The sequence below is a fragment of the Petromyzon marinus genome, chromosome 28 (assembly GCF_048934315.1).
Source record: "Petromyzon marinus isolate PM22_M1 ecotype Great Lakes invasive population chromosome 28, UKy_Petmar_22M1.pri1.0, whole genome shotgun sequence".
Classification (NCBI taxonomy): Eukaryota; Metazoa; Chordata; class Hyperoartia; order Petromyzontiformes; family Petromyzontidae; genus Petromyzon; species Petromyzon marinus.
This window is the reverse complement of record NC_133694.1, coordinates 12833048-12860700: the sequence shown is the minus strand read 5'-3', so window position 1 is coordinate 12860700 and position 27653 is coordinate 12833048. Positions and strand designations below refer to the sequence as shown.

The window sequence follows — 27653 nt, the reverse complement described above, 5'->3', positions numbered from 1 at the left end:
ACTGGGATGGGCACAAATACTGTCTGCTTTTTACCTACGCTCTTTTTGAGCCGACGCCAATGGCTGCCTGGTGGATTTTACGCATATTTTCTGTACTCAAGCCCCAGGTTATCTCTAGTGCTTACGATAAACGGGTCCCGTTAGAGTTCTCAGCCACGACAAGTGGGACATTGAGACCTATTAGCGAGCTGCTGGACGTTTTTGTTACATTTCTAGAAGAGACCCGCCTTGCCTCGTGTATGAGAGCACAGGATCGGCTGAAAATAGACGCTGTTGATGGAAAATAATAATTCCGTGCCTCAATCAATAGGTTTACTTGTTATGTAATGCAGACGTCATAATAACTTTCCAGATGCCTCCGATGAGACAGACTGGTGCGATGTTGCGGTCCTTTCTCTGCGTCTGCCCCATCCTCATGGGGGAAAACTGCACGTCCCACGTGATGCTACATGCTTAGCACACTAGGGGGGTGTATGCCATCATACATGGTTGTTTTTTAGCACCCGTGTGTGTGTATGCATGTGTGACTGCACTTTATTGCTGGAAATTATGATTTTTTTATGGTCCATTATCATGTCAAGATAATGTCTGGGTGAATGAATGGGAGCGGGATGGCCCACAAAATAGAGGGATATTGCTAAATATAAAAATTGGGATATTTACAGAATCTATTGTTTACCTGCATAGCATTGGGGGGAAAATATGTAAAATGTAAATCTACATGGCAGTGCAAAGTCATGTGCGTCTAGTAAATCATCATGCACTGAAAAAAGCAAACAATATCAAGTTTTTGAATTGTTGCCAAGTCACTGTCCCTCAGAGTGAGCAGCAGCCAATAATAGATCCGGCACACCCACAAAATTAGTTGTATCATTCATTATTTTTATATTTCCGCATGTTTAGTTAATTCGTAACCCAGATAAAATGTCCACGGATAATCAAGCGTGAACTGTATCCATTCACTCATGGAACTCTTACAAGGATTCTTTATAAAATAACTCTTCGATTAAAATACCATCATTTTCTTGATTCTAAGGATTGAATCGCAGTTTGAGGATAGGGATGCAGGAAATGGCCGTTGACACGAACGGGGAGATGACGTGCGATCGGCTATTGTCACGGGGGTGGGGGTAGGAAGGGGTAGTGGAGCGGTTGGCGCGCTGCACTACGAACCCGCTATACACCCGAGGTTCGATTCCCACTCGTGGCCACCGCTAGTGACAACTTCGAACCAGTCCAGAGCCTCCCCTGGGCGACTCGGCCTGAAACGAGTAGCTGGTGCGGCGTGTTGTAAACATCCCCGCTGGGGAGACGAAAGCGGCTGGGCGCAGTGCTGACCACCCACCCCCCTCGTGTGCCGTGTGCCGTCCTTCGTAGGTGCTTGCTTAACAGCACTTGTCCCAACGGTCTGTGAAGGCTATACGGGGGATTGTTGTCTTTTGGGGTGAGGGTGGGGCGGTGTAGAGCACGAGCGGTTAGTCGTATTGCTGCCCGTGTGCCTAACCGCCCGTTGTGAATGTCACGCAGGTTTCCAGGCAGCAGGGGCCACCTCAGGCCTCCTATGGTGCAGCCCATGATATGAGCAAGGCAGCCCAGCCCCTGGCCCCGACGCAGCAGCCCCCACACGCACCCTCACCCGGCCTGCAGCAGGTGTGTACCGGTATTATACGTCCGTGCTCACTTATGTAATGTACACACATGCGCACGTTTGTGTGGGTGCGGAGCGGTATGCGCTCCGCTCCGAACCCGGCGACCCGAGTTCAATTCCCGCTTGCGGCCAACGTCAGTGACGAAAAAATCTGAACCAGTGCTGGGCCTACCCGAGGTCATAACGCCCTCAAGTGAGTCGTTGGCACATTGTGTAAACATTGCCACGAGGGAGACAAATGCGGCCAGGCGTCGTGCTGGCCATCCCTGACACCGTTAGTGTGGCATGCCGGCCTTTATAGGTTGCTACTCCTCGCTAACAGCACATGTAGGAGATCTTTTGTCATTCTGGGGAGCTGCAGGACACCGCGTTAACCACTACAAGCCTAGTTCTCCAGCTTTCACTTTTAGTAATGGCGAGTTATATCTGAACCGGTCCTGGGTCTTCCCTAGGTCGACTCTGCCTCAAATGAGTACCTGCTATGGTGGGCAAACGTTAACTCTGAGAAGATGAAGTTAGCTTGTGGTGCCGCCCGCCTTGGTTAGAATCAGAATATTTGTACTGGAGGAATCCGATGAGCTATGAAGCTCTTTTTCACAGATGTTCGGTAGGAGCAGGTCAAAACATTAGAACAATAAAAAAACACGATAAGAGTGTAAAGTATATGAAATTAAAGAAAATATAGAAATATAACTAAACAATTTTTATCTTAGCAGGTAAAGTCCACTGAGCTATTAGCTTTTTTTTCAAAAGTAACAGAGGGATATCTCATCTTTTGTGGCACTGTGGAGAGCTCTGACACTGGCGAAATTGAGTTATATTCCTGGCCGTGTACAATACCAGTGGCAATTGTTATTTTTACCTGGAGTGAGACTTCCTTTGGTCAGCTCAAATCCACCAGGTGGGTGGTGGGTGGTATTAGTGTCTGCCACGGGACTGGCCAAGACATCCTTCTGCATGCCCTGTGCTTGCTGGAACGGTCTTTTATGCTAAACGGAGGCCCCCTTTGTGTAGTGGGTGGTCGGAGCACGGTGGGTGGACAACTGGGCCATGATCCCAGCAGTGATTTTAAATGCCTCCGTATCGTTCACAAGTGGGTCGTGTTCTTTCCCTTGGAGCTTCTATATAACGCCCTCTTGTGCAGTGTGAATGTTAACGGCGATTGCCTCTGCAGTCTACCTAGGCTAACGAATGTATCTTTTTGTTGTAATTGTGTGCGCATATCAATACGTATCTGCTATATAGGCTTGGCACATTTCACTCTGATGGCTAGATCTCTAGGTGGGTTTTTTATGTGTGTACAATTACGAACGCACACCTGTGCAACATCAGCACAGTGTCATTTTTACATGTGATGCGGCAAAGACAAAGATCCCCCTTATAACCTTTGACAGACGGTTAGGGCAAGTGACGAAGGCCGCCTCGGTACACAAGGGGGTGAGTGGCCAGCAACACGTCCGACTGCTTTTCTCTCCCCAGTGGCGATGTTTACACACTGCACCAGGCACTCATTTGAGACTGAGTCGACCTAATGTGGTGAGGCAGACATGCTCTCACCTACAAAAGATTAACATCTTTCGGATATTGTCTTACAAGAATACGTTCCTTTTGTGGGGAGCGGTAGTGTAGTGGTTAAGCGCGCTGCGCTATGAACCCGGCGACCTGAGTTTGATTCCCGCTCATGGCCAATACCAGTGACAATTATCAGAACTGGTCCTGGGCTTCCCCTAACTCGACTCAGCCTCAAATTAGTACCTGGTGCGTTGTGTAAAATATTGCCTCTCGGGAGACGAAGGCGGCCGGGCGTGGTGTTGGTCACCTACCCCCTCGTGTGCCATGTCGGCCTCCATCGGTGCTAGCTAGCATCAATTGCCCCAACAGTCTTAAGGCTATACGGAGGGGGGTCTTTGTGTGTACGTGTGTCAACCCGTGTGTGTGTGTGCGCGTGTGCAGCACCCGTACACAGCCAGTCAAGCTGGCCCTCCGTCCTTAGTGTTCCAGGCTGCCCCGCCGACACAGCAGCCGCCCCCCATGAATACGCAGGCTCCCCAAACGCGGCAGGTAACGTTGCTCCCCACGCTCCCCCCCCCCCCACGCTGCCGCCCGATTGGCAGACTCCCGCGCCTCTCCACACGTCTTCGTTTTGCTTTTCGAGTCTGGAGGGTTCAGGGGACAGGCCGCCGGAAACCCAAAATATCAAAGAAGATCCATTTTCTTAGAATTCGGTGAAAAAAAAATTCAAGCCGCAGTGCGTGCGAATATGAGACGGTACTGTATGAATAACATTAAACTACTTTTTTCAACCCCTATTTTAAGAATGGCACATGCACAGTGATTTGTAATGATGCATTACAAATAATTGTTGGCTTTTTGACATTCACCGCTTATGGAAAATAATTAGGAGGGTTTTTTTTTACTTGGAAATGTTGGTGTCGGGAGCCACAAAGCAGTTGCCGACCCCCAGTCCCCATGGAGTGTTCCCTCGCGAGTGTGACACCGCTCCCTCCGCCTTTTACTTTTATTGCTCCGTGTGTGTGTGCGCTTTCAGAAGCCATTCCTATGCATGCATGTAGGCTCCAATACTCATTCTCTCTGGCTTATCAGCTGAGGTCCACTCTGCTGCCTCATTGTTTCTCCCCCCCCCCCCCCCCAAATCTTGGTAAAGTTGTGAATGGTGTTAACTCTGGTGTGGAGGGGTGTGACACGGTCGTGTGCTCCTCCGCTGTGGACGTGATCGAGAAGCTTGTTTTGCAGCAAAGCCTGGAGGAGACGTGCAGAGCTAACGCATTCCGGGCAATGACTGCGTCACGCCAAAATGAGGAAGACTGACTTGCGACGCTCAGACTCCCCCCACATCCCCTCAGGGCCCAAAGCAGCATGGTGATGATAGCGCTTGAGGCTAAACTGGGCTTACCCCGAGGCCTGTAAGTAAAGCTCTCGCTGAATCTCAGCAATCATGCCTGAACTGGCACTGATTATCTTCCGGGTCGATGCTAGTCCGGAGAGTAGGCACAGGCGTGTCGAGTAGCCAGAGACAGCGAGATATTACTAGCTGCTCTTGAGTTGCCGATTCCGACGTACTCGGCTGAAATGTATCTCTGACCTCAATTGTAGTAGAGTAAGGGGTTCGGTGATAAAAAAAAAAAACACTTAGAGAATAAACGGTTGTCTTGATGAGGGGTCCACAATTACTTTAGTCTTATCCACCTTTCGATCCCAATGGGTTGTTGTTGCCATTGACACTTTCTTCTAAGATGCTCCAGAAAGTCTGGTGCACCCTAAACTTATGGGCGATGTCAATAAAGTTGGACAAATCCGCTAGAATACAAAGTTAAGTTATGAGACCCGTCCCTAACGTGAGCTTTAAATTCACAGTAAAAAGTGTCATGTGGAGAAAAAATATATATTCATTTTCAACCCTATAAAGCCTATGTGAATGTCCATTTAGTATCATGCCACCCGTACACGTGTATATAAGCACACTCGGTGTACTGTGATGTACATACCGTTTGTTCTCAATGCAGTTCATTCCAATGGGTGGCATCCCCCCTGCGCATTTTGATACTCTGCGTGGCATTCAGAACGATGGCTCAGTTTCCACCTCGCCATCTCGTCGCAAGTGCCCAACAATCCAACCTCCTGTGCTCTGCAGTATTCCCTGAGTATTGCTGAACAAGGCTACAGTTCTGGATGCTTGCAGGGAATGCTTTGATTACTGGGGTGGGGGTTGGAAGGGGGGTGTGGCATGTAAACAAATTCCAGTCCCAAGCAGGAATGTGTGCAATGTGAATCATCTGTTGGCAGTAGAGACATTTGTTGTGATCCCCGCCCCACACACACAGCGGGGAGGCTCAAACAGCTTGGTGCCAGTCCTGATGTCTTGTAATCGGAACTAAAACTATGAAAACTATTTTTTATTTTACCAGGTAAGGCCCACTGCCCTGCTATATAGCTCTTTCAGAAGCGGTGTGGCCATCACAAATGATAGCTCAACGAAGTGATGGCACCCAAATGCTCCCAACGCATGGTTCTAAATATGGAGGGAAAAACCGGAGGACCTGGAGAAATATCCACTAGACCAAAGAGAGAGACACGCAAACTCCAAATATACAGGCGTTTTGTCGGGATTGAACCCACAACCTCCTGTATACCGGGCGAGGTAGTTAACATCTCGCCACCGTGGCGCCCCAGATAGTACGGACCTCACGGTATTTCCATTTGGCCACATTGAGTCTACAGCCACGAATTACACCGTGCTCCTTCAACCTTGCCTTCAGTTTGCGAAACCCGCCTTCAAACGCGTGGAGCCTGCTTCTGCTCGCCTCATCTTGAAGTGAGGCACCCTGGCCGATCACGCCTTGCGTAAGACGTCAGGGGGAATGGGAGCCGCAAGAACGCCCGTGATAGGGGCCTGGTTAAGACACGTCGGGGATTATTCTCAGGGCGGCGCTTATAATAAGTGGCTGCGGGTTACAAGGGCACAGTCGTCGTCACGATGCGGGAGCGCATGTCTCATTTAATATTCTGCGGTGGCTCTGGCCAGCCAGACCCCCTCGTTATTGTGATGGATACACGTGTTAAAAGGTTGTACTTGATACGGTGTGCGTGCTGTTTTAGTTGATATTTGGGGTGCGTAACCTGAAGTGTTGTCGCTTTAGTGGTTTAGAATGCAGATGGTTCCTCAAGCGTTTTGGGAGTTCTAAATGTGTTTTGGTGTTCTCTACTTAATGGTTTGAGTGGATTAAATGTTGAACAAAATGCAACACTTCGGGAACGAATACATAAACTCAAGCATATGACACGTCGTTTGATGGCTTGGGAAACTCTTGTCCTGTGGCGTAGCACTGAGGCCCCCAGCATTGCAAAGAGCACGAGTGCGAATCGAGAGAGCCATATGGTAGTGGTTATACAGTGCTAAACAAACAATCAGGCAGTCGACGGAGCATGAGAGAGTGCCACATAGCGGTGGGGTAGGTGATGCTCGTTGAACTTTGCCACTCCAGGTTGGTCGGTGGTTTCCGCAGGGACCTAAACGTGTGGACACATGTCCGCTGACTTGTGTTCCAGAAACCAGTCTCCATCAACTTATTCTCTTGACCAGATATAAGCATCGCTGCATTCTAACAACCGTTACAATGTAAACCATATTGAGAATTAGAAAAGAATTAAATACCGCTTAAATCAACATTAAATATTTTAAATACTAATCCACGTCTGAACGTTGAAAAATGCAGCAATTACCCGATGTTAATTAGCAGCGTGTTCCATGTTGACTCCCAAATATTTTCTTAACACTCCCCCAAGCGCATTCCAAGTGGCCAGTGGAGCAACAGCTGCGGGCGGCGGCAGTGGCTTTCCCTGTCACAGGCTGTGGCACGACACTGATGGATTCCCGTAAACCATGCGGCGTCGATGACCAAATGAGATGACAGAAGCAAAGCAATCTTGTGCGTGGTGGTCGCCCATGCGAGCGCTTTCCAGGCTAAAGATTTTGCTTGGCTTCTGTCAACAACTAAGGCCCACTGAGCGATATAGCTCTCTTTCAGCGACGCGAAGGCTGGGGCACCTGATTCACAAGGGGGTTTAGTAGCTGTGAGCCAGCGTAGTGTTTTCCCCAAAGCTATCCTCCTGGATCGTGCACATCTTGACACCGCCGAAGGTGAGTTGAATGAGCCTGGTGGTTTCGGCTGTTGCGGTGGAGAGACGATGGTGCCCATGGTAGGTTAGTGCCAGTCCCCTGAAGACTGGGTGGGTAGCAGGGCAAGGTGTGATGACCCTTGTGAACTCTCACTCTGGCCGAATGAGCTCGCGCGCGCACATTCCTGGGGCATTGTGCGCGATTGATTGAGCGATCGGGGCGTTGCCGTTTGTCCGGGCGCCGCATTGCAGCAGTGTGGGTGTGCGAAGCAGCAGCGCGTGATGGTGAAATGCATTCTGTTCAAGATGGATTCCACACCCGTGCGAGGAATGTCACGTGGTGAATGGGGCCGTTTCTTATTGGGAGATGTAGAGGGAATTGTTTTAACATTGCAATCCGCAGAGGAGAATTATGCGCATGGAGGTGTGGGGATTATTATCGAGGCATGTGTGACTGAGCAGCTTGGTGTATGTAGCAAGACTCCACTAATTTAGACTTTCAATCACTGTAGCGGAGGCCAAGTCCTCTGACCCCCGGTGTCACATACATTCACGCGACCACCTACTGCTCCTAGTTTGGCTCTCCATTGTGCATCCCTAGCGCCCAGAAGGCCATCTCTTTAGTGAGCTGCTGCGCCTGAACCAATGAGCATAGATATTTTTGGTGAAAAATAGTGACACCAGTGGCTGATGCCGTCTGTATGGAGCACTCTTCTTGCAAGGCGACTTTTTTCGCAATTTACTTTTTGTTACCGTGCGGTGATCTCGCAGCGCGGAGAGCGAGCGCCGCAACCGTCAGGGTGAAGGTCCAAATGCGGCTCTGCCGGCAGGATCCCGTGCCTGCTACTCGCAGCGACTTCCCTGTCGTGAGCAGTGGCACAACACGGACGGATTCCCTAAACTGTGTGGCGCCGATGACGAAATTTCCAAAAATGCACCCAGTCTTAATCGGATAGCAAAAGTTGGTCAAGCTTTGAATAGGTTTTCTCCTTTTTTTCTGGCAACAAAACAGGTGTTAAGATTTTGATTTAATGCTTTCGTGACTGCAGTGATTCATATTATTAGCTCTTTCGGTAAAGTCACGTTGAAGGGAAACAATTTTATTATTTTATTGTTTCCCTTCAATGTGACTTTACCGAAAGAGCTAAAAATATAGGTGTTAAGATGTTAAAACGCCAAACTGAAACCTTTTACAAGGAATAATTTTCTGCATTAACCACAATGCTTGTGGTCAGAATGCAAACAAAAAACATACTCTGATAATATATGCATTGTCCTTGAAACTGATTGGTCCACACCAGAGACAGCTTTATTTCGAGCCTCGTCTCAAATGGTGTTAGACCAGAGGACGCTAAAAGGTTTCAGTTTCGTGTTGTAACATCTCAACACCTTTTTTTGTTGCCAGAAAAAAGGGGAAAACCTATTCTTATATTTTGGTTCTGGCAAAGGATGTTGTTAGTTTGTGCATGGTGGTCGCCCATGTGAGTGCTATCCAGGCTCAAGTTAGTTTCTGTAAAAAAAAAATTAACAGGTAAGATCCACTGAGCTATGTAGGTCTTTTTTTAGAAGTGAACAGGTCACAATAGATAGCTTCAATGAAGTAACTTATCACGTGGACATTTCTAGCAGCCAAATACTCTAAATGCATGCAGATTCTAAATGTGGAGGGAAAAACCGGAGGACTGGGACAAAAATCCAAGCGGCCCTGGGGAGAGAGACATGCAAACTACAAATATACAGCAGGTGTCAGGGTCGGGATCGAACCCACAGCCTCCTGTATACCACGTGAGGTAGTTAACATCTCGCCATCGTGGTGCCCACTGTGGTGAGATGTTACTAACCTCGGTGTTACCATCGGGCTGCAGGCCTTCGTGTTGGACAGCAGAGGGCACTGCAGGAAATTCCACTGGTGTGCTGTACTATGCTTCCCATGTCTATGTCCGCCATGTTCACTGACCAGCGTGGTGAAGTATGTCAACTAACACCCACGGTATGGGAAGGCCCTCAGCTAGCAGCGAATTGACAAAGTGGGTACGCACGTACGTGCCATGTAACGAACTCATGGGGCCGGAGAGATGACTGGCTCGAGCTAAGCTCCGCTGTTTAAGGCTCGCCCTGATGGCTTGCCCGGTCTCTGCCGCAACCAGAAACCCAGTCGCATGAATCCAGGTCTGAGAGCGAGAAGTGGCTTTGTGTTTTCCACAGGTTAATAAAACGGTGTTATGGCACTATAATGGCGTCACAGCGACATTATGGTTTGATCCAAACGGGATTCGCTGTCGTCGCGGCGTTCCCACAGATGTGCGTACGGTGTGGTTGTGATGCGCTGCGTAACTAACCTGCTCTCCCGAGCGCTTCCACGAGGTTTGTGACAAGTGGTTTAAATCCTGTTCCCACCTGTTCCACCCCCTTCTGTCCTCCCACCTGTGGTTCTCTTGCCCTTGTCGTTACCCTGGCTCCTCTGCTCTCTCCCCCACCTGCCCCCACCCCTTGTGCTCCCTGGAATAAAGCTCCCACATGGTTCCCGTGCGCTGCACCACCAGGTACTAATAACCCTCCCTCTGACCCTCCTCACCCCGCACCACCTCTATCTAGCACCCAGCTGCCTCTTAAACCCGCTGAATGCTGCGATGGTGTAGGCATGATGCGACCATGACCGTACGCTCAGGTGAAGGGGGGAATGAAAGGCTGGCTGAGTTTGCAAGCAAAGGCCTCCTTCAGAAACTGGAAGGGGGTGGGGCAGGGAAACCTTTGGCCTTTTGCTCGGAAAGCATCCCTCGATTTGAAAGTGGGGGTTTCTCGTCAAGGATCCACGTGGTTGTTGTGCACTGGCTGACTGCCTGTGTGGGTGGACGTCTGTCGGCACCCTTTTGTACGGTGCGAGACGTGTCTCGTCGGTGACTGGGGAAGCGGTTCAAATCAAACAATTGGATAAAAACTGAAGTGAGCGATCGCGGTCGTTGAAATTCTAGAGCCCCCCCCACTGCCCATCAAAACCCAGCCCCGTTGCCGAGCAGTCGCATTTCTCGCTCGTCAAGTGTCCCAATTTGAAAGTGGACCACGGGCCGTAAGGCTGAACATACCACGCGATGCTGTTGACCGCTCGCCTGCTGTAGCCAATGCGCACGTTAGCATGGCAGCATGATCAGGGCAAGTGTTTAGGACTGCAATGCGTTATTAACGCAGGATTTTTTAAAAATATAAATGAGATTTCTCTAAACCCCAATTTTTACGGTCGAAATCTCTATTAAGACCACTAATGCTGACTGATCGCTTGAGGTTAGGTTGCGTTTAATGATCACCTGTGAGCACCCGTTGTTTTTGCTGAGTGTGGCTTTTGAGTAAGTGGGTGTTTAGACGAGTCTCTCAGCTGTGATGGCCTCAGCATGAGAATCAGGTAAGCTCTTTAAAAGCCGAGGATTCCTCTTTCCCGATTACCTCTAGTCAATGTACACATGACCCTTCTCTCTGGGCATGACACCGTTGCCAAGCTCGTATTAGCGGCAGGCTGCCTCTGCTAGGTTTTTGGATGTGCCAATGTGTTAAGCATGTTTTAGAGTTTCTGTTCGTACAGTATGTATAATGTGATGACAGATGGTGTATATTTTTAATAATGCCCTGTGTTTGTGGGAAATGGGGTGAGACCTCTCTGTGAATGCTAGAACCAGGCTGAGCTTTTAATTGGTAAAATAAAAGCTGCGGCTGTTAGGGGTCCAGTGTGGGCGATGGAGCGAGAGAGGGGCTTCCCCTTGTGGTATCGGCTGCTGTAGGCCAAGAGGACACTAATCCTCAGGGGGAGATTAATTGCACCAGTTGTCTGAAAGGAAATTAATTCGGGGCCTTCCTTTGTGAGCCACCCATGTAGACCTTCACAGGAGCTAGAAGCTCCCTGGGATGTAGCAACCTAAGAAGGCCTCTTGAGCACTTGTGGGAAATGCGTGTCAATTAAAATTAAATTCAATTTGCAACGCGTCACCGTTACGTACTTTGGAGGTTAAGGAAAAGGTGTAAAGGCTCTTGTGGCATGAATATTTAGTCATGGCTATTTAAGTCCGCGGCATTTTCTCTTTTGCCCATGTCCACAAATGAGCTGTGAATGAATGGTGACATCAGATGAAATGATGAGTATTGAATAGATTTTCATTTGTGCAAGATCTTAACATGGGACTATAATTTAATCCAAGGGTCAATTGTCGTAGATGTTGAATCGTTTAACCATCAGCAATGAAGTTTACATTTATACTGCATCCAACACGTGCTTTGAAAGGCTTGGTGAGGTGATTTTGTTTAACATCTGCCTCGCATGGTATTCGGGAGGTTGTGGTTTCGATCCCGACCCTGATGCCTGCTGTATATTTGGATTTTGCTTGTTCTCGCCGTGGTTGCGTGGACTTTCTCTGGTTCCTCCTCCATTTAGAATGTGGTGATGGCCAGGTCGCTTCTGCTGAGAAAGCTATAATGCTCTGGGCCTTACCTGGTAAAATAGAAATAGTTTAGTTTTATTTGATTGGCACATGAGCCCAAGTGAGATATTCCTGGTCACCACCACGGGTGCTGTGTGTTGTATGGAGGGAGGAACACGTGGATACTGCAGCCGGATGTGGCGAGGTTGCTGCTCCAGAGGCGTCTTCGCTCGGCATTACCCTAAATCTAATTTGGTTAATTCTTCATTCCAGGAATAAGTCAACGAATGGATTAACGCATCACAGGCTCCACTTTGTTCATTCGTCAAATAGTTTAGAATCGGCATCTTTATTTAGACTGGAAAAATCCATTGAGCTCTGAAGCTCTCTTTCACAGATGTCAAGTAGGGGCAGGTCAGAAAGTTACAAGAACAAACGAGACAAACACAATAGTGAAAAGTATAGGAAAGCTAAGACATTCACTAAATATAAATAAAAAAAGCCAAATGATTGTGATTAACTCAGTTTGGTATTGTATACATTTGCTATGTACCCAGCAGGTGGCTGATTTTATTTGTTGTTTTGTTGGATTGCTTTTAAAAGCGCGCACCTCTGGCAATCCAACATCAAATTGATAGTGCATTCGGGCGTGAGCTCGGTACAGCCTGTAGGCAGTTTTTCTTTCCCACGGAGCCTTTGAATAGCGTGCGGACATCTCCGTGGTGATGACATCAGAAGTAAGCATTGGTTTGTGTTGCTGTTTCTGCATAGCTTGGGCTTGTGTCATCAGGCGTTCATGAATGTGTAGTGGATGCAACTGAGTCACAGACGTACTCTTTGCAGGCAACACATTTATTAATTCCAACACATGGGGTAACTCCCCTTGACTCTATAACAACCTATGATGGTGGACCACCACGCTCACTGCACTAATTACACGGTAACTAGCTACAACGGACCGGACCACAGCTGGGATCCGGGTCCACGTGTTGGTGACTCCGTAGAACGTAGATTCTTCAGGATTAACAACAGCAGCCGGTCCCTCTCGGGGACACGGCTTATATCCTCTGTGGCGGGGCTGGCTCCGCCCTTGTCCACGTCCACCTAGAATCCTCGAGCAGCATCTCGGACCTAACACGTGTCCACCCCTAACCCCCACCTGGGGGCCCTGTGTAGACTTTACCAGCCACGTGTCCTTCGGGGTCAACCAGAGTGCAATGGTCCCAAGTAACCCCATTCCCATGGCCGGGCACTCTCACGACCTGTCCTGTAGGGGTCGGCACTGCACGCAGAGCGTGGTGCCATCCAGCGCTGTCAGTCAGCGCTCACCGAGCCCCTCCAGGGCCGGTACTGCACCCACATACACGTGGTGCCCGCGATGTCATTACATCGCACGCCGTGCCTCTCTCGAGCCGGCATTACAGTGACATCCGTGATGTCACTACAAATGTATAACATTTAGTGAGCGTTTAGCAAATAGTTCACCCTGTAGTGATGTCTCATCACACCCTACGCGGGGCCTAAGAGGAGGATTGGCCCAGCTAATGATTACATTCTTGTTTGGCACGGCTGTATAGCTTGTTTACATGTTTAGCGCCGAATAAAACACCATGATGCGTTTATTAAGTCTATTTTGACCACCCACGGTACGACACGCCACATCATTTATATTTCCACTGGACTTGTGTTTGACAAGCCGCTAGCTGTGTGGAGCCCACGGTATTAACGCTGCTAAGGTTGGTTACCACTCTAATATCCAGACTGTGCGCGCGTGTTTGGAAATATCACAACGTTGTTTTGAAGTGGCATCTGTTGAGGTCTGTCCTCCTAGACTCCCATGTGAACACGATCATACAGTGTGCATATTCACTTCCATTTTGTACCGTAGCCAAACCCGTGTGAAAATATGCAACGCGTGCTCGTGTGTGCGAGCGCGTGTGTGCGAGCACGTGTGTGTGTGTGTGCGTGCGAACGCTCGACAACCTAATCTCTTGCCAGCTCTAAATGACATGGTGCCAAATAATTACGGAGCCAGACACTGCTTCAGTCACGGTCCATGCCGGCAATTGTTTAGCAATCGTACAATTTTACAGGCGTTACAGAGATTACGTGACCGCCGAAAAGGCCAGCGGTACATTTTAATAAAGTGAACAAGGGTTTCGAGTTGAATCGCCGTTCGCTCGCCCCTCTCGTGCTCCAGACAAAGATTTGCAATTCTGGCTTGGCAGCGTGTGCATGTCTTGTGCAAAGCTGTCGGCCGTTGGGTGAGAAGCTTGCCCCGTGACCCTTGTTCCCTCCACACGTGGTCTGTGCTGTGAGATTATTTGAGACTTTTTCGCACACGTGTACATGTCTTCGCAGGACAAAACTGCTAGGGCGAGACACGTAAACTCTTGTGCATGTGTCCCCCATGTACACGGGACGAATTGGTTCCTGGGTCTCGCCGAGGTTAACTTGGCCTCAGATGAGTACTTGGTGTGGTGTGTAAGCATCGCAACTGGGGGACACAAATGTGGCTGGGCTGGCCACCCACTCCCTCGTGTGCCGTGCCGGCCGTCATAGGTGCTCGCTAACAGCACTTGTCCCAACAGTCTGCTAAGGCTAAGTGGGGGATGTTTTGTCTTAGTTTTTTTGGTATTGTTTACCCAGGAAATCCTCAAGTCTCCCTCGAAGGGGGGAGGGTGCTGCCAAGTAGAGGCCAATGCTGCTGTGGGTAATCCCAGTTTAGGACATTTTCAGGTACATTTTCAACATTGGGGATGTTTAGCCAAGACCAGTGGACATTTTGGGAGGAAACCTACATGCAGTGTTTATGTATGTACAGCCCTTTGTCAGTCCACTGGATGATGAGGTCCCCCTCCTCACACCATGCGGCTCACGCAGACTATTTGACTTAACGTTGGCCAGTGTGGGTTGGTGAAAGCGGTTGGATGAGGGCGGGGGATACATGCGAGCTTAGAAGTACAGTACAACAAGTGGAGGACAAGAGTGGATTTTGCTGCGCTGCCCCTCTTGAGTTCCACCAAGCAAAACGGTTATTGTTGTTTTCACCGCTCGCGCGAGTGGTCCAGTCTCCCCAGCTGTTTAAACGTGGCCAGGCCTGTCCAGAGCGATGCTGATGCATCAAGCACAAGCTTCCAATTCAGGAACGATTTCACTGCGTTCTTAAATGTCTGTATATAACTAAAGAGCTTTTAACGATTTCCAAACGGTGTTTAAGCGTATTGATGTCAGAACTGGATAATGCTGACATTTTGTAGCTTGAAAGGCACCGAAGGGAATAATTTGGGAAGGAGTTGAGTTCATTAAGGGTTGCAGATTATTGGTATCTACAGCGAGCGTGTAAAGCAGTGGAGAAGGGGTTTCTTGGCATTGAGTGTCGAGGACTCGTGGAGCATTGGAATGAGGGGGGTATGCATGTTGAACTTCTTTGTCACTGTATGTAGCCAACCCTGCTAATCGGGGGTGCGTGTCTCCCCGTGGTGGTGATTGTGGTAATGATGGTGGTGGTCATGATGATGATGGTGGGTCGTGGTGGTGGTAATTTTGATGGTAATGCACACTCGCACGATCTATTGGCATGCGTCAAATCGTGTGACTGACCGTGAATGAATATACAAGCAACATCTCACTTCACCAGGTCGGAGCCAGCGCGCACTGTGGGTTGAGATGCTCGGGCTCCCTCTCCAACCGTTTCCAGCCATTAAAAGGCAATACTTCCGTGAAGCTCTTGAGTGCTGCCCCCCCCCCCCCCAGTGCTGCCCCCCTCCCCTAGTGCTGCAGTGTTTGCGTTTCCCTCGATATGACCAGAGCGGTGTTTGTCCTCTGTGTTGTTCCGTGTCGGCACCCTACATTGTGACCCATGTGTGTCGATTTCTTTCGTGCCCTCTGGTCCACTTGCCCTGCCTCCATTGGTCCTCGCGCCATGCGGAGCTTCGTATTTTTGTGCTGTGGTCTGCGTGTCCTCTTGTGTGCCTCTTGTCCGTCCCCCCCCCCCCCCGTGTAATACCGCGTACGCATCCCCCTTTCCCCCGCTTCCACTCTTCGCATGATGCCATTTATGCAGCCTCTCAAAGGAGATTTTCTTCAGCAAATCCGGATTCTTGGACGGAAAATATAATTGCACCATGGGTTGTGAACAAATGTTAATGTTCGGGTGGTTTGTTTTAAAGGTGCCCGTGTCAATGCCAGAAATCTGGGTTCAAACCCAGGCAGCTGCTCATGTTTAAAACAGATTGTCAAGTGCATTGAGTTAGTGTTTTATTATATTTATGTATTTTTATTTTACCAGGTAAGGCTCGCTGAGCTATAAAATTATTTTTCAGAAGCGATTGGCCACAAATGATAGCTCAACAAAGTGGATCGAATCCACGACCCACTGTATACTAGGCGAGGTAGTTAACATCTCACGACAGTACAATGTTTCTATCGTGTAAACTTGATTTTTCCTTAATTAGCCGAGCATATGACCCGAGAGCTAAGATGGGACTGCTCATCAGGATGTGTTGAGCCTCTCTGTGGGTCACAGTAGCGCCACCTGCTGAGTTGACTGCAAATGCCATTTCCTTGGAGTCCGTGCCATGGAGTTTCTGCGTTGTCACGATGCTGATGACTGCAGTAGCTCCAGAAGTGTTCGGTCTTCACAAGGCACCATAGCATGAGTATATGAGCGCGGTTGGCTCCGTACGGTACGAAATAAGTTCGGCATACATACATTAGACACGTGTTTGCTATCGGCCTGTGTCACAAGTCAAGTTGGGTGGGGTAAGCGGGCCATGGGCCAGAGTGTCGCACGGCCTCGGCGGGACGGCCCACCGCTTGGCCTGTCCTTCAGCAAGCGAGCTGTGGCCAGGAATGCGGCGTTGCAGCTGCACGTGGCAAATCCTCGGGATTAACGGCGAGTGAGGTGTCGTGTCCCACGCTTCCCTTTCACGCCGATTGATGCGTTAGCCCAGGTGGCGCAACGCAGCATTACTCTGCTTGAGTCGGCGGGGAGCGGCTGAGGTGAGCAGTGAAATGCACGAGCCATCAGCCGGTGTTAAATTCGCTAATGATGAGTGCACCGAATCCACCAATATACCATTGCGTGTCAGGAAGGTGGCTCGTCAAATAAAATGTTAGTCCTCTCTGAAATGCAGCTCCCGTCTCTCTTGCTATTTTGCTTCAGCTGCCCAAGATCCCCGATGCATCACGAGACTCCCATTTTTTCTGTAGGTTTGCAATAGTCTTGCCATTTCATTATAACCAAATGTTGGTGTATTTGTGCTCGAGCATGAAAATGTGTAAACCTTAGCAAAATGTGTATCTCCCTGTTACTGTTTTATATTTTTATTATTTTATTGTTTCCCTTCTACGTGACTTTACCGAAAGAACCAAGCAAATGTGTATCTCCCTGTTATGCAAGACTGAAGCAAGGGTGCAATAGTCCAGCAGCTCGATGTGATTTGGTATCGCGATGCACTGGCATCCCAAGGTTGCGGCAGTGGTAATGCCAGTTATGTATTGTAATTTTCAGGAAAGAGATAGACATTACCATTGGATAAAAATTATGAAAGTGTGACACCTACAGTAAAGGCTTTGGAAGCCAGACTGGAGTAAACTGTAATTCGGGTTTAGCTGGAGATAGGCGGTTTAAATACGGAACCCAAGAAAAAAATAAGACCTGCGAACAGCGTACATGTGCCTAACACTAGGCCGTGTGCACATAACGTGCAGGCCTAGAGTTAAACTGTGGGAAATGTGAAGTTCAAACCAAAAGAAAGAACACTATTCTAGATTGGCGGGAGGTTGTGCGTATGTTTAACTTTCGCACTGTACGTAGCCAACCGTGCGAATTGGAGGTGCAGTTAGTTTTTTATCATTGTGCGCAGGGCTACCATGGCAGCCAGTGAGGCAATGAGAAGCTAATTGCATCTGAATGAGTTTGTTGGCTGAGCCATTGTTTAAGTTGTTGCAGAAAGTGAGTCTAGTCGGGGGACTAAACGCTTTTGAGAGACACCATGCAGAATAATATTTATACTGCAGGAATCCGATGAGCTATAAAGCTTTTTTTCACAGATATCCAGTAGGCGCGGGTAAGAACGTTACAACAGCAAACAGTATAAAAACATGATAGTGCAAAGTACATGCAAGCTCCAAATATAGAGCAGGCATCAGTCGGGATTGAACCCACGACCTTCTGCATGTTGTGCGAGGTGACGTTTTGGAGAGGAGACGGTTGGGCAGTGTCTTAAGATGAAGAAACTCGTCTTTGCGATTTATTTTCCACGCCACCCTCCTCGGTGGTGCAATTGGAAACGTTCTTTTTATCGAAGCAGGCACAGACCAAAATCACGATTGTTTGGCCACCGCTGTGGGTGACCATGCTGCATTGCAAAAGGGGCTGTTAAGGAATGCTTTGGGAATTCCCCTTTTTTCCAGCGTAAGGAATCGTTTGGTGAATGCTCGGTCCCAGTGAGGGTGCTGCTGCCCCTTGTTATGCTTTTTTTTTGCCAAAACAACCTCGCCGAGTCTCAAGACCCTTTTTGTTTTTGTTTTTTTGGGGGGTGGGGGGCATTGTTGCTGCTGTTTGTAAACTCAATCGAGTAATTTGGAAGGTGTTTTTGTAGCTATGAGAGGGGAACCCAGTGCCCTTGTTGCCAAGAGGCACGGATGTCAACCCGCTGCGCCACGCTGCCGCGTGCTGTGTTGCTTCGCTGTTTGTGTTTGTGTGTGCGGTGCTTGGGTCTCATTGTGGCTTCTCTTTCCTGTCTGTCCTCTCCTTTGCCGTGTGACCCCCTGCCCCCCCACCCTCCCCACACCTGCCTGCTCTTCTCTCAAAGGGAGGATTCAGGCCCATCCAGGTAATGACCCTTTATTAATTAACACTTTGCTTACCCTCGGGAGTATATTTAATTTTCGTTGTTGACTATTGGGAGTGTCTCGAATGTTGTCTGGATTTTTGGCACCCGCCTGGGTCAGATGTAGCACTTGTCCAAATGTTGCTTTGCTTCTTGTGAGCTGCATTGAGGTGGTATTGCTGAAGTTTTATTTTTTACATGATCCCATTTTTTTAAAGGTTTTATTTTATTTTGGTTACATTCTCCCCCGCCCCCCCCATAACCACCAGCACCACCACCGTTCCTGTTTCGTCTTAATATTCTCATTATGTGGTGATCACTCATTCCCCTTTCAGTCAATCCATTAATCATCGTCATCCTTTACTTTCATCAATTTCGCTTTCACTGAATTTACACAGATTCGCCCCATTGCTTCCTCTCATCTATTTTATTCGCCTCATTTCCACCATTACATTCGCACACATTATATCATTCTTAATTTTCTGTGAAGTGCCTTGGTTAAGGCGTCGTTATAAATTTCGTTAAGATAAGATGCGTTTGTTAGATATTCCGTTATGATGCTTGTTTACCCAGAAAAGCCTCGCCAAGTTGACACTCTTGGCACAGGGTCCTAACTAAGTTGTCGCAGTGGGGCGATATTGCTACGTGTAGTCCCAATTGAGTAGTAACTTGCGGGTAATATTTCAGTATTGGGATGTTTTGGCCAATACCATTTTGTGTATGTGTGTTTGCGCGTTTTAGAGTGGATAGGTAGTGTAGCGGTTGGCGCGCTGCGCTACGAACCCGGCGACCCGAGTTCGATTCCCGCTCACGGCCAACACCAGTGACGATCATCTGAACCGGTCCTGGGCCTCCCCTAGGTCGACTTAACTTCAAATGAGTACCTGGTGCGATGTGTAAATATCGTAACTAGGGACACTAAGGCAGCCGTGCGTGGTGTTGGCCACCCACCCCTTCTTGGGCTGTGCCGGCCTTCAAAGGTGCTGCTCACTAACAGCACTTGTCCAAACAGTCTAAGGCTATACGGGGGATCTTTGTTTTTGCTATGGGAAGAAACCGGAGAACCGAGCGGCGAGGGGGATATACCTATGCAGAACAGGAAATATAAACTCGACAAAGAAAGGCACCCGAGGTGGTGAATCGATCCCAGGCCCGTCTTGCTGTGAGGCACGAGCGGTTGCTACTGTGCACCACTCTGACATCCATATGCTGAGTGAGCAAGACATTCTCAAGAAAGGGGAAGAAGAATACCCTGTTGTTACGAGCTGAAGTTTCTCGAGACTTGCAGATTATTGCATAGCCTTGATAAATTCCTTGGTAGTTCTGTTTCCTGTCCATTGATTAAAACTAGTCTGCATTTGCTTCCGTTTTTATCTACTCCATTAGGTTTATCATGTGATTGTGTATATTAGACACAGTACTTGATATTGACTTATGAGAAAATATTGGAAAATCTCAAACTGTAAATCTGTGACAGTGTAATTATTTTTTCCCCAAGATATATAAATTGGTTTTCTGAATGGGTAAAAGTCACGAATGTGATGAGGTTGATGATCTCGAATGCATCCTTCTCTGGGATTTGTCATGTATGGATGGGTGCACGTGCACGAGTGTGCAAATGTCCCAAACGCTGTGGCAGCAAATTTTAAACGTTGGTTTGCGAACTAGCACGGCTGCCTGTCGTGGGCTGGGAACCTTTCGGCAGCTCGAGGTTGTGCGTCGGCTACGAGTCGGCACTACGCGTGCCCCATTTGCCGTATGGGCGAGCCTCGTGCAAGCGGTCGCATCTCACGAGCGCTGGTGCGGCTATTTTTTTTGCGCGCGTTTGTCCCTGTCAATTTTGCGGTGCGGCGTCGCGACGGGCGACCGTTTCACGGCGCTCCGCTCTCTGGGGCGGCCGTCCATGCGGCACGCATGGAGTTTATTTTTTTATTTTTCGCCAAGTACTCATTCCGAAACACTCGTCTGTCGGCCCTGCCGCTCTGAAAAAGAGGTTTCCTCGTAGAACGTTTTGGCTATAAAGGAGTCTCATGCTGCTCGACGAGAGGGATCAGACTAAATTGCAGGTGCTTTGCGCGAGCGTGGCGCTGTCTCCGAGTGCTGACATGCTGACAGCAGCTTGGAGTTTTGGTGGCCTTTGTGTGGCACCTATGTGAAACACCACATGACTGAAATGGGGGGGGGGGGGGGCAGAGGTTTTTAGAATGATAGAACTAATTCCAGGGTGGTCAGAGTACAGAGCTTGAGCTGTGGCCAGAATTTTGATGCGAGCATTTAAATGTTGCTGATTGTGACTTAGGACTGTCGGCGTTCTTGTCAGAATGAGTATATTAATTTTCCTCATTTGACATTTATTTTTACTTCACTTGAATGTCGTGGTTGAAATGCACATGGCAGTTAGAGATTACTTCTATATAAAAAGGCCAAGGTATATGAACCGTAGTAATGTTTTAAAAATATATCTCCGTTATGTCTGCACATGTGTATAGATGATTGTTTAGCCGACTGATAGGTCGCTTTTGGCAGCATATGCTGGGTACCCCATTGGCCTGTGTGGCAGAGTAAAACAGACTCCCCTCATTGGAGGGGGAATGCCTCAACTGCCAGTGACGAGGACTATTTGGAGGTGAATGCACATGTTACGATAAGGTAATAACGTTCACGTGGTTGCGTATTCGGACGGGCACATTTGCCGCTCTGCGATTGGTGGAGCGAGACGATGGGAGTCGTAAGGATTAGACCGTGGGAAAGACTTCTATTTGGAACAACTTCCTGCGAAGCCACGTTGAAAGTTTTTGGACCCCACATCAGTTCTACAGTTGGGCAAAGCGTAGTCCGTGTGCCTGCTGTCAGACTACTGTGGACCAACCCCCCCCCCCCCCCCCCCCCGCCTTTCTTTGCGCCTCTCAACACCTTGGCCCAAATTGTCTGCAATTGCAGCAGGAACATTGCTGTCCCCCCCCATCCTGCATAGCGCACGGAAGAGGTTACACGTGGGCCATTTTGAGTGGAGAGTCTGTGCAGATCGAGTCAACAAAGCAACTGCTCTTCTACTCAAAAATCCAAGGAGCCACACACGAAGCTATATACCCTGCTTTCCTTGTAAGTGGGTGGATTCCAAAACGAACTCAAGCTTTGGAAATGCGCTTTGAGAGAGCTTGACGACAAAATGAATTTGGCGGTTCCCCCCCCCCCCCCACACACCCGTTCATTGTAGACCTTGCACGGGGCCGAAGATGCAGTGTCGCCAAGAGAGGGGGCGCCGTGTTAAGTCGAGGCGTGTCTGTGCACGCGTGTCCCGACCCCCCTCTCCCCGTGCTGTCCCTCCCCTCTCCCCATGCCGCCCCCCCCCCCCCCCACCACAGTTCATGCAGCCGAGGCCCGTGAGCCAAAACAGCGGGCCCCGAGTGGCCGGCAGCCAGCCCAACATGCGCAGCATGGCCCCGGCGCCCGCGCCCGGCATGTACCAGCCCGGCACGCAGCAGGCTGCACCCACCATGATCAACCCGCTGTCGTACAGCATGCAGTACTCGCAGGCCACCGGCACGGGGCCCCAGTACTACTTCACCACACAGAACCAGGTGCGTGCCGTCTCCGCAACGCACCCTCCTCCTGTTCTCCCATGGCATAGTCCCGCGCTTGGCTCACCCTCGGCGCCGGCACACGGGTGCCATTCCTCGTTGGAGCCTGGCGGGTAAGTGTGCGTGACGGAACGGTGGAGAGTTCAAACAGCCCAATTGGGGGGGGGACTGCAGATGGTGCAGATGCATCAAAAGTTGGGGAATTGGAAGATAGCCACACCATATCATTGTGTTTTATATATGTAAAAAAATTATCTTATGTGAGCGTGCATGTAAATATTTAATGTATACAGTGGCTTTTGTGTTACAATCCCAGTGGGCCAGGTTCCATTACATTGACTGTTCCCTCCAGACCCATGTAACCCCTTTGTGCAAAAAGAATATCGCTCTTCGAGTCGCCTGTGCTGAACATCCTGGCCGAGGCCATGAAGAAAGCACCATCTTTAAGCCTGTGTCGGGCCTGCTCCCGGCGCCGGTATACGCCTCGGTTCCAGAGCAACGCCTTGGCCTTACCAGGGACCTGTGACCACGCTTGGGCAACACTCTTTTAAAGCCAAGCGACAGTCTCGCCAAGTTATTTAAGCCTACCGCCTCTTCTGCCCCCCGGGGTGGGGGGAACTTTTACCTTTCAACAGAGGGCCGATTTAGAACCCTCGGGTTACCCTCTGGCGGGGGCCATGCGTTGACACAAAACACCCCGGCGTTATCCATTAACAATGCGGAGATAACGACGGCTTCGCCCCCTGACTAATCGCACGAGTGCGCTTGCCTGCGCCTATTGTCTTTATCTTATCTAGTTTAAAAAGTGTCTTTACTAAGGCGCTTTACAGCAATTATACAATTTACGTGGATTAATAACGATTTGAAATTTAGACTTTGTTTATTCTTGACTTAAAGCTTTCGTGACTGCAGGAATTCATATTCTTTGGGTCTTTCGGTAAAGTCACGTAGATAGGTTCAAAGAAAATAACAAAATACGACGTTTCGATCGCAACACAAGTGGGCGTCATCAGGAAAAAGGGGGTTAGCCTCTAAAGGCGAACTGTTTATAAACGTTTAAAATGGGAGTAGCCCAAGTGTCAGCAGCATGGGTGGGGTAGCTAATGTTAATGTCAGGGATGTTGCTGCTAGAGGTGATGGTAGTAGTGGGCAGTGATGGTCCTGGCAGTGGGCTTCCCCCAATTAAAGGGCTGCCAGGTCTAAAATGGAGACATTACAGCCAGTTATGACTCTGCAAACTAAGCTGTGTCAGTAGTTACATTGGGGAAACTAAGCGACATGTCTCGGACCGTGTTTGTAAACATAAGGCAAATCTGAAACACGGTAGGACCAATACGTCGGCCGTGGCTGATCATTGTTTTAATGCGGTTGGCTCACAAAATTGATTTCTCTAAGACGAAGGTACTTTGCAAACCCACTGGCTATCAACAAAGATTCATTCATAAAGCCATCCATATGTACAGACATAGACAATTTCAACCGAGAAGATGGGTACAAACTTAGCAATCACTGGAAGGACGTTATCAACCAGTTTAAGTCATAACTGGCTGTAATGTTTCCACTTGAGACCAGGCAGCCCTTTAATTGGGGGAAGCCCACCACCAGCACCATCACTACCCACTACTTCCATCACCTCTAGCAGCAACATCCCTGACGTTAACATTAGCTACCCTGCCCTAATATTAATGGGCTATGCCCATTTTAAACCTTTATAAACAGTTTGCCTTCAGAGGCTAACCCCCTTTCTCCTGATGACGACCGCTTGTGTTGCAATCGAAACGTCGTGGTTTTTTGTTATTTTCTTTGAACCTATCTACGTGACTTTACCGAAAGACCCACAATACTTTGTTTATTGTAAGCGGTGGTGTAGTTTTGATTACGGTAGAGCAAGAGGGATTGATGGGGAGTGGTTGGGATAGGCCCTGGTGGTCGTTGCTCCGGGGGGGGGGGGGGGGGGGGTGTTCCGGAGTGGGGGGTGGGTCGTGACAGGGTTACCGGAGGCGGGGGGGGGTGAATGGGTTACCGGAGGCGGAGGGGGTGAATGGGTTACCGGAGGCGGAGGGGGTGAATGGGTTACCGGAGGTGGGGGGGGGGGTGACAGGGTTACCGGAGGCAGAGGGGTGGGGTGACGGAGGTACCGGAGGGGGGGGGGGTGGAGGTGACAGGGTTTCTGGGAGAAGCTCGATAATTATATAGACAAATTATGATTTTAAAATAAAGTAATACATCAAATGTAACACCACACATGGAGACCCACAGTGCTTGCAGGTTGCCTGTCCTCAGTGGCTGCAATTAGCACCAAAATTAGCATCCCCACCCACCCCTCCCCCACCCACTCATGACAGTGCCACCACGAGGCCCCTCCCCCACATGGCGAATGACACGCATGCAGGCAGCACAGCTGGTAAACAAATATCTGCGGGCCACGGTGCCCCCCCCCCACACCATGGAACGTTATCGGTCGCTTGTTTACACGAACATTTGGCTTGTTTTGTTAACAAATTGGGCGAGATTGCAATTGGTCATGATACAGGTGACCCCCGCACGTTCGACCTAATTGCTTCCTGGACAACGGTCGGAAGTCGAGCCGTCGTAAGTCGACCCCTCATCTCCCATAGGTGCAATGTTATACATTGGGGTTCTGTTCCTGGAAAGCCATTACATACCATAAAAACACAAAAAATTACCACGAAAATGAATGAAAATAACCCTAACAAACATATTGTAGTTGAAAATAACTTTTTCAAACATTTAAGTAAAAACAAACACATTTGAAAATGTTTCCACTTGAGACCTGGCAGTAAAATTTCACCATTTTAAAGTCGACTTTGGCTGTCATCCAATAGCAATGTCTGTTCATAAACAGGTCACCATCAACAATATAAAACCACACAGAGACACCATGGAATTGATCAGATAAAGTTCTGCTGCGTATAGAATTTTAAAATTTTCATCAACGTCTCTTTAAAATGTTTTTCCATTCCCACCCCACCCCCCCTCTATATATGGTTACCATTTTAATCTATATTCGGGAGGAAGAGTTGTTTTTTTAAATAGCTGCCGATCGATTCCCTTTTTTTATCCTCTTAAAAATATATTTTATCGATTGACCTGTGAAAAAAGAGCGGGCCACTTTTTTCCAGCCTCCCCTCCCCCGTTAAGCAGGTGAGACGCTTCCCACAAGAACCCTTCTATGTATAGCCGTGCCTAACATTTCCCCCGTGCCCACCAGACGATCTTGGGTGAGGCCTGGAAAGGACGCGGCAAATGCGTAAGGTACTGTGGTGCACGTTAATAATAAGGCTGCTTAACACGGAGGAGGCTTTCATGATCAATATTCTTCATAACAAAGGTTTTTTTGGGGTTATATGGCTTAAATATAAATATGACGTGAAACCCTTCACCCGACAGCCAGTTAGAAAGGTTTGTCACGTGCACAAAACGTGCCAATTAGTTACTAGTTCAGCACACCAGTGTTGGAGAGTAAGCCCACAACATTTACTGTTCAAATACCGTGAAGTTTTGCTGGTGATCCTGGTAGAAGCTGGTTGTAATCAGTTTAGAGAATTTGACTGCTATACATTTCCACGTGATAAGCCACTTTGTTGAGCTATCATGTGGCCAGGTGGCTTCTGAAAAAGAGTTTATATAGCACAGTGAACCTTACCTGGCAACATGAAAAATAGTGACGCATGGCCTACTGTTTCTGAATACCGCTATACGGGATCTTTAACGTCCGCTGTGAAGCGGGCGGCGTGGATCTTTGATAATGTCTCTGCAGGACTAGCCAGGGAACTCTGCATTTCTCGAATAACACAAATCAGACCAAGTATTAATACCACCTTGGGTACTTGTATACAGTTGTCCCTCACTATAACGCGGTTCACCTTTCGCGGCCTCGCTGTTTAACGGATTTTTTTTAGTGTAATTTTGCATGCTTTTTTCCTGCGTACAGTATGAACGCGAACGCGCATTGTGTTCGGCGTCCTGATTGGCTAAGGGAGAACCGCACATGTGTTCTGCGTCCTGATTAGCTAAGGGAGTACAGAATGCGTTCGGCTAGCCAGATTTACAAAAATGTTTGGGCTTGAAAACAGGTTTTGATCTTTGGTTGAATTTACTAATATTGTCCTTATTTTTTTAAATCTGCGAAAGTTTGAACTTTGAGAGTGTTTAAATACGAGAGAAATGTGAGAAAATGTTAATGCCTGTCTGAGAAAAGTGTATAAAAGTGTGTGGTTAGGGGTTTTACGGCCTTCAAACATGTATAATAATTGTAAAAAAAACTAGTACCTTGCACTAAAGACGCATTACCTAAATTATCAACAGAAGGTGTATATCGGATTAATTGTTTATGTGGCAGCTGCTACATTGGACAGACGGGACTTAACATCAGCGTAAGACTAAAAGAACATCAGAGAATTATTAAATTATCTCAAACACAACTGTCGGCAGTGGTAGAACATGCTTGTCAACAAGGACACTCAATTGATTTTGACAATGTTGCAGTGGTGTGTAAAACTAATTATTACTGGTAAAGACTAATTAGAGAATCCATTGAAATTGAGAGGAACAAGAATAACTTTAATCGCTCTGACAGCTACAGGCTTAGTGCGGCCTGGAAGCGTATTATTAAATAATACACATTACATTTTGATTTAAAGAATTACTAATCTACAACTCATTACTAATCATAACCAATGACTGATTACTAATCGATTATATAATTACAATACCCCCCCCCTCCGCCTCTAAATCACTGCACCTGATATGAGTTAAGTGAAGACGTCACCCTGCTGCTCTATATAAAACCGGGAGCAAGCGAGGGCTTTACCATTCTGGCGAATTGCCCGATGATGCTGGATGTATTTACCAGCGAAACGTCGTACTCAAACTGTAAATGTGGATTAACTCTTCAACACACCGGTGGGCTAAAGTAGTGAATTGTCTTTTGTCAACGTGACACTTTTTTTGCTGATTGGCCGTGTCGGGTGGTGGAGGGTTACGACACATTTATAAATAAACACGATCTAACCCAAAAACCTTTATTACGTAAAAAATATAGCTGATTACTTAGCGGATTTCGTCTATTGCGGGTTATTTTTAGAACGTATCCCCCGCGATAAACCAGGGACCACTGTAATAATATTACGATTTGCATTTATATGGCGCTGAAATGCCCTAGCAACTGAAAAGCGCCTCGCGTCGCATCGCGTCTCACACACTCGGAGGGCGCGTACCCCCTGGTGTAAACTCCTCGTGTGGCACAACGCAACTGAAAACCAGCGTGCGAGTGGGGAGTGAGTCTGGCAGTGAGGGGCGATGATTTTGCTTTGCCATCTCAAGTCGAGGAGCGTCACTGAACCGCGTTACTCCCTAATGTAGAGGTGGGCGGTGTGTATTAAAAAAATAAACCTCCAGGTTAATTAGGCCGTAGGAATTTAAACTCGTAAACAAGGGGCAACATCATCATTGGCTTAGTGTAAAGCAAGCTGGCCGCTTCTGGTAAACCTATGAATAGGAGCGGTTGCCGTGCTCTCAGCTG

General features: G+C 48.4%; 1 protein-coding gene across 10 annotated transcripts in view; it reads left to right on the top strand.

Moving 5' to 3' along the window:
• Nucleotides 1-27653, top strand: part of LOC116946822 (eukaryotic translation initiation factor 4 gamma 1) — a 136469-nt gene that overhangs the window by 50133 nt on the left and 58683 nt on the right. For 4 of the 10 annotated variants that reach the window (XM_076070342.1, XM_076070337.1, XM_076070340.1 and 1 more), the window contains 5 exons: nt 1528-1650; nt 3602-3709; nt 9796-9828; nt 18510-18530; nt 21893-22108. In XM_076070342.1, the coding sequence (XP_075926457.1) occupies nt 1528-1650; nt 3602-3709; nt 9796-9828; nt 18510-18530; nt 21893-22108 (501 nt within the window). The remainder of the gene's footprint in view (nt 1-1527; nt 1651-3601; nt 3710-9795; nt 9829-18509; nt 18531-21892; nt 22109-27653) is intronic. The other 6 variants (XM_076070346.1, XM_076070343.1, XM_076070347.1 and 3 more) reach the window with 4 other exon arrangements.